The following is a 7,126-nucleotide window of genomic DNA, read 5'->3' on the forward strand; positions in this document are numbered from 1 at the left end:
ATTTTAATTTTGTGAGATTTTTTTCCAAATTTGTTCCTGTTGTGTTTTTAAATTCACCTGATGAATCCAGTAATGTGCACAACTCTTCTGTAGTAAAATTTTGTTGTATACCCAATTGAATATTAGCTAATAACTCATTTTCTATAGCGATGTTTGAACAAAAATTTAAATAATTTTATATTTTGTTGAATTCACCTGTAATTAGAGTCACTTTGTGACAAAAATTATGGTATAGAATTGGTTGAGAACCTTTCGTTAAATTATCTTCCAAACATCACATTGATATGTTGATAAATAAAAATGTCTGAGTTGTTTAATGAAACCAGACTAAATTTATGATTATGTTAGAAATTAATTGAAACACATAAGGGGTGTATTTTGGTTAGAAATATGGTAATGAAAGGGTTAAACCTTTTAAAAAATTTAAATTTAAAAAAACAGTGAGAACTTAGTTGCCAACCTAATATTTCACTCTCCCTGTTATCGAGAAAAACCTTATACTTCAAGAAAGTAAGAGCCACACTAAATTAAAACTGAAAATACAATCAATAGTTCCCAATACTTTATCAAACAGCTCAACTAGTATACCCAGCATATAGAAAAGGAAATTACACTCCTGTACAATGTTTCAAATGCTTTCTAGATACAATTGCCAGTTGCATTGACAGAGTTAAGTCTATAAGGATGATTTGCAAGTTAAATCATATTCAAGAGAGAGACAATGTATTCATAAAAACTGCTCTAAAATTCATTAAAACTGGAGATCCTTTCAAATACCTTGTGCTACTGTTTTAGAAGTGACTACTAAAAAACACACTATGTTGCTACAAATATGATACTAAAGGAACTGATGCTTAACATCTTTAACCCTTTAACATTTAAACTGGCTATATCCAGCCCATATATTCTACCTAATTTATCTTCAGACTGGCCAGATCCAGCCTCTAACACAAACCCTGCAATGTCATTCTAAAAATAAACACTCGTAACTTCAAAATTTCAAAGCTACAAGATTAATTCAAAAGAATGTGAATAAATGAGCATGACATTTGACAAAGTAATCTGAATGCTAAAGGATTGGGCCACACAAATAAGATCAGGCAGGACAGAAACAAAAACTAAAAAGAGCAAATAGATACAGTGTATTTTAATACACTGTATCTATTTGCTCTCTTTGGAGAGACTATCAATCAGGTAGAAATGAAATTTATATGCAATGTTTAGTTTTTCAGAAATAAATGGTAAAAATTAACTGGAGAAAATGAAGCAATAATTTCTGAAGTTTACAATAAAGATTTAGCTTATGATGTAATAAAATACAAAATATAATAGTAACACCATCCCCACTTGTCCCTCTTCATCTCCTGCCACTTAACCATTTAAGACTGTGCCGCCTTATATTTTCAAAATACTAACTTATGGTAATGACTTTCCTCATGCTATCTCATAATAATAGTAACTGTCACTCATGAGTATGATTTGATAGCATGAAACATGTATTCACCAACTGTATTATGTGGCTATGTAGTTTCAAGAAGACACAGACACCCTCTCAAACCTCCTACTCTGGATCCAATGCAACAGTAAGGATGTGATAGCTGGGAGGAGAAAGGACTGCACTAGCACTCTGCTGGTAATCATTTCCAGCCAAGCTGGAGCAATGAGAAATGAAGTGCCTTTTCTAGCACTCAAACCCCAAACCACATGATCATGGGCCAAATACTTTAATCAGTAAGTTACACACCTTCACATTACAAAAGCATCTATTAAACTTTACCCTTTAGCATTTAAACCGATCATATCCAGTCAAAATAGTCTACTTGTTTTATGTTCAAATTAGCCTGATCCAGCCTCTTACAGCTACTCTACAATGTCATTCTAGAACTAAAACACATCATTGAAAATCAAAGCTTTGTGACAATGCATGATTAATTCAAGACAATGTGAAGAAATAAGCATTACATGTGATAGAGTAATCTGAATGCAAAAGGGTTAAGGTCTTATTTCATATTTCATGATTCTTCATGCCTTAATGACAAGTCAGAACATCATCACCATTTTAACATCCACTTTTCCATGCTTTCATTTTACCTAATTTATCTTCAGACAGAATTCACTGAGGTAGATTTTCTATGGTTGAAAACACTTCTTGTTGCCACCGCTAATTTGTTTCTAAGCAAGGTAATATTTCCCCATGATTGGACATGTTTCCATAGAAGATTGGAAAATGATCTACTCAAGTGACAGTAACACTTGTCTAGAACAATCATGCAATGCCTTGATAAGGAGGTTACAAATGTATCAACATTTAACATCCATCCTCCAAACTAGCATGGACTGAATAGTTTGACGGGATCCAACAAGCCCAAGGATTGCATCATGCTTCAATATCTGCTTTACGGCACATACTGAGTATTCTTTTCTTTTTTTGTGGCACTGACAGGTGAGGTTACCATGCAACTCACAAGACTAAGATCCCCTTCAAATGAGTACAGTTATAATAAGGAGGGGTTAAAATACAAGAAAAGGGAACAGAAAAGAAAAGTTTCCCAAAATGCATGAGTGATTCTCAACCAGGGTCCTATAAGATTTTTGGGGATCTACACTAGCAAAATAGTAAACTGGGAATCTACAATAGTATATTGCTTCACTGTCATCAATACCACAAAAAGCAACTTTCACAAAAGAATGAGAATGACACTACAATAGATTTCCTGAAGGATTCTAATACAAATTATCATCTTAATGTTCCTGGTTACTAAGATTCCCTATACATTTAGATTTCAAGAGTAATGTAAACGCATGTTTCCCACTGAAATACAAGCGTTTGAAGCTGACAAAAATGTGAAGGAAAAAAAGAAGACTTCTTATGCATGAAGCTCAATAAATATAAACAGCATCCATGTGGTCGCTCGAACGTCTAAAAGAAGCAGATGAATCCCGCTCAGAATTACACCCTACAATCTTGAAAGCGAAGGGACGCATTGGATAATGCAGTCCTAAATTTACAATGATATACAATGCCAGAGGAAGCAGGATAGTTATAGGTGTACTTGTTCGTTTAGAACTGACCAGCGGTTAAGCAACACTCTGCCCACAATCCAACTAGGGCGCCTCTACGTTGTCATTCGACTTGTTACGCTACAAAAGGCAAACAAACGTCTTTTAAATCTAACCCTACCAGAGTAGACAATGTACCTTGATACTCAAAAGAACGGTTGTGTTCACAGCTGAAACATCTTTTCACCATACGTCCGTGCCATCAGGGCTGACATAAAACAAACCATGAACTTGGCCATTCTTAAAAGTTATATTAAGTTGTTTACTGGAAACAGAGCCTCGTGAAAACGAAACGAATTGTCATGGTCTGCTTTCATAATGGAAAGTGACACTCAATGAAATATTGGCGGGGGTATGCATTTGTGGCATGACACGGGAAAAGAGTGGGGCAGCCCAAAAGATCTATAGCAGCAGAAAAAAATAAGTTGCAGATCACTTAAGCCTGCACTAAAATTAGCGGGCGTTAAACCGATATCTACAAGCAGCATGGTTACAGAAATGCGGTTAAACCCAATAGATATACATGAAAAATAATAAAATTGCAATGAAAAAAAAAAAAAAAAAAAAAAAAAAAAAAAAAAAGGAACTGACTTAGCTTCAAATTATGAGAGGAACGGGTACTTAAAGGTTTGAAATGTTTTCAGTGGACAATTAAATTTTTTTTTTTTTTTAATTCTAAATAATCTGTTGTCATTGATTGCTTATATTTTAGAAGTTGTCTATATAATAAAAAAAAAATTGCTAAATCAAAATTCGAACTTACTAATTAATGTTATTATTGATTGAAACATTTATTGTCCTGAATGAAATTTGAAAATAGACAAAAGAGAAAGAGCAAAGATTGATCAGTGCAGTTTACAGCACAACCGAACAGAGAAATGTCATCGAGCTGACTGGACAAGTAATTCGAATGGGTGTATGAAAATACTTTGTTAAACTTGATCAATGATCAAACAAAAAAATCATACATGTTCAAATAATATTTTATATATATATATATGAATACAATCATTAAGATAAGCACTTTTCAAATAGCTTTTTCGGTTTTGTGTTAGTGTTTCTATAGTATTCTTTTTTTTTTTAGGGGCTGTAATTAACCGGCTTATTTTGTATTCGTGATTTCTAGATAATTAAATTTAGATTTCTTTTTATTTTAAACATACAGCCCGCCTATTCGAAAATGGTTATGAAGTCTGGCTCAAAAGCTATTTAAAAAAAACACTTAGGAGACACGTGCTACATTGCACAAGATCGGAGAAAAACCGACACAATTGTTGTATAAATTCGTGACAGCAGAACATACTGACACAAACGCACTCTATACATATACATTCATATATATTTAAAAACGAAAACTACAAATAACTTCATTTGTTTCATTTTTAAAAAATTGTCTAAAATGAAACAAATCCGCTATTTGTACAAAGTCTCCCATATATATATATATTGAACAGTGTATTCAACACCTGCGATAAGAAACGACTTTACCCAGGAAAAACACACCGGTCGGTATAAAGAGGGCATATAATTCACCGATTTCCGACAAGCTTCAACTACAACATTTTTTCAGAGTTTTCTTCAATTTTGAACATCTTATGGCCTAAGTATATATGTACGATATATAAACAATGTCGTAAAATATTTAAAGCTTATTATTTATTATTAATATTGCAAGAACCACTAGAAATATAATTTTTTTTTTACGTGTATTTTTCGTAGGTGTCTATGTTAATAGAAATATATATATATATATTAAAAAAGACAAATAGTTAATCGATGAAATATTTATGTAAATGTGTTGTTTTTTTTTGTGTGTGTGTGTGTGTGTGTTTGCTTCACAAAGTAATAAAACATTTGGCTTCAACGACATTGAGAAAGAAATAGAGAAATATCCATAATAGTAACATATAAATGTAGGAAGACAAAAGAGCTAATACAGTTTCTTCCAAGTAAAGCCTGCTTTCATAATCTTAACGAACATTGACGCCAAGAGAGAGGACGAAGGAGGGAGAGACGGAAACACCGGGTGTTATAAAGGATCAAACAAACAAGCAAAAACAGCCACATTTCTCGCAAGTGATATTAATAACTTGTATTGTTTAAGGCTTAGAAAAGGAGGGTTTTTAAACAATACATCATTACGTAAGAGAAATTCAAACATTCAAAATGGTTCGATATTATATATATTTTTTTATATATATACGATAGATAGATAGATATAAATGACTACAAAAAAAGGAAGTAACTCGTATAACTTACCGCCATTATGGGGACGACTACAAATCTAGCGCCAGCTAGTGAATCAGGGGGAGACAACCGTAACACCGGATATGATAAGAACTCTTCTTACATTTCCAAACACACAGAATGAGATTCATTAATTCCTTTTTTTTTTTTTTGTGAAACCCGATGTGTATTTTACGTAATTGTTTAGTTTATATTTTAAAGATAGTTATAGATTTCTCTGTGTAGATGGTTGTATGTTGTTTATTATTTACCTTTTCAATTAAAAAAAAATATGTATTAGAAAGAGAGTTGTAATGTCCAATGTCATAAAAGTGTTAGTCAAACGAATTAGCTTCGCATGAGCTTTAAAACGAGTTGCCGCCTTGACTTCCCCGGAAGTTTACGTCTCGGTGTACGGTGTTCACATAAGAAATATGCAGTGTTAAGAACGACTCGGGTATTAAAAATGGGTAAAATACCGGCGTAATTAGCTATGTTTTCAATCATTCTCAGTTCGGTAAAACAATTAACAGGATATAGCGCTTTCTTTTGTAGAATAGGTTCATCCATTACTTCTACTTGACAACATATTCAAAAACAAAGCAAGTTTTGTGAGAATATGAAAAGAATATAATACGTTAATTGTTGTATTTGGGGACGGTAATGTTGCCAGTTTAGCCAATAAAAACACGCAGTGTATATTTGGTGTTAATTTGCTTCAGCTTTATATTACATTATGTTATATTTTAGATGTAAAACACCAAGCGCAAGTAAACCCTGCTATTGTGAAATAAAGAGGTTCCCGACATATTTCACCATAAGTATGCTAGTTTAAAGAAGTTAAACGGCTCCCTCCCTTTCAACATATATTTGTTTGTGTTCTGTTAAGTTAACATTAGTAATAAGTGATTTCTCATATTTTACAATGGATTGTTTTTGTTTCTTTTTCTACTGTGACAATGTTTATGAAGAATAGGTGTAACATTAGCAGAAAAATAGATTTGCTGCATTTCTCAGTGGAATGGTTTTCTCCTAGTTACCCTTTCATTATAGTCATTTCTTACGATTGACAGTTACAACATTACCGTACTGGGTCTCAGAATTTGCTTTTGTCAACTCTTTAACAATAATATGTTAATTCATTTCCAGATTTCTCTTACTCTAATTAGGCTTCTTGGCGTTACAGAACTTAACTATAATTAATTTTCATTAGATCAGTGATTCCTAACGTGGAACCTGGGAAAATTGTGGTAGGGCATGGGATCCATTTTTTTTTTCTTTTTAGTGGGATATGGAATTGTAAAAAAAATTTTCACAGCAAACATACACTTATACTCTGCCTAGCCAAACCAATCCCTCCAGCCAAGCATATTGTGTGAAGATTGTTTGTTACAGTATAGCGTGATTCAAATGCCCTAATGTGGATATTCATTTATAGGAAAGATGGTTAGACATCATTAGATGTATACCTGACTTTCCTATATAATATTAAGAATTAACGGAACGCTGAACTCCAGACTATCAACACAAACAACATTTATTTAAGGTGGAATATATATACATCTTTAGCTCTTGTTTGTTGTTACAGCTTCTGTGTGTGTGAGCATGGTTGTTGGTATGTAGATGTAAGCGAGCTGTCGAGCGGAAGTTCGAAAGATGGAGAGAGACAGCTAAACACGTCCTTGCTCAATCGCTGGCCAGCAAGAAAGAGACAGAATGAAGCGGGAAAGCTTGGTTGTTGAATTCCACGCATGCGTGAGACTACGCATGCGCACAGCGTTACTACAGGGCTCCCTTGCCAGTGCGGAACGCACGATAATATAAAATAAAATTCTGTTGG

The 7,126-nt window shown here is 33.3% G+C and overlaps 1 protein-coding gene across 5 annotated transcripts in view; it reads right to left on the bottom strand.

Annotated features, from left to right (window-relative positions):
- Window positions 1-7,126, bottom strand: part of LOC106881150 (pre-mRNA-processing factor 40 homolog A) — a 123,166-nt gene that overhangs the window by 93,616 nt on the left and 22,424 nt on the right. The window contains exon 1 of one of the 5 annotated variants that reach the window (XR_008264720.1): window positions 5,320-5,711. The exons of 1 other annotated variant lie outside the window; for it this stretch is intronic. Coding sequence is in view for 3 of the 4 variants with exons in the window: in XM_052969965.1 (XP_052825925.1) it covers window positions 5,320-5,325 (6 nt within the window). In the remaining variant the exon portion in view is untranslated. Of the gene's footprint in view, window positions 1-5,319; window positions 5,712-7,126 lie in introns of those variants that run through there. 3 more of the 5 variants (XM_052969965.1, XM_014931438.2, XM_014931445.2) reach the window with 3 other exon arrangements.

Source organism: Octopus bimaculoides, chromosome 1, assembly GCF_001194135.2.
Source record: "Octopus bimaculoides isolate UCB-OBI-ISO-001 chromosome 1, ASM119413v2, whole genome shotgun sequence".
Taxonomy (NCBI): Eukaryota; Metazoa; Mollusca; class Cephalopoda; order Octopoda; family Octopodidae; genus Octopus; species Octopus bimaculoides.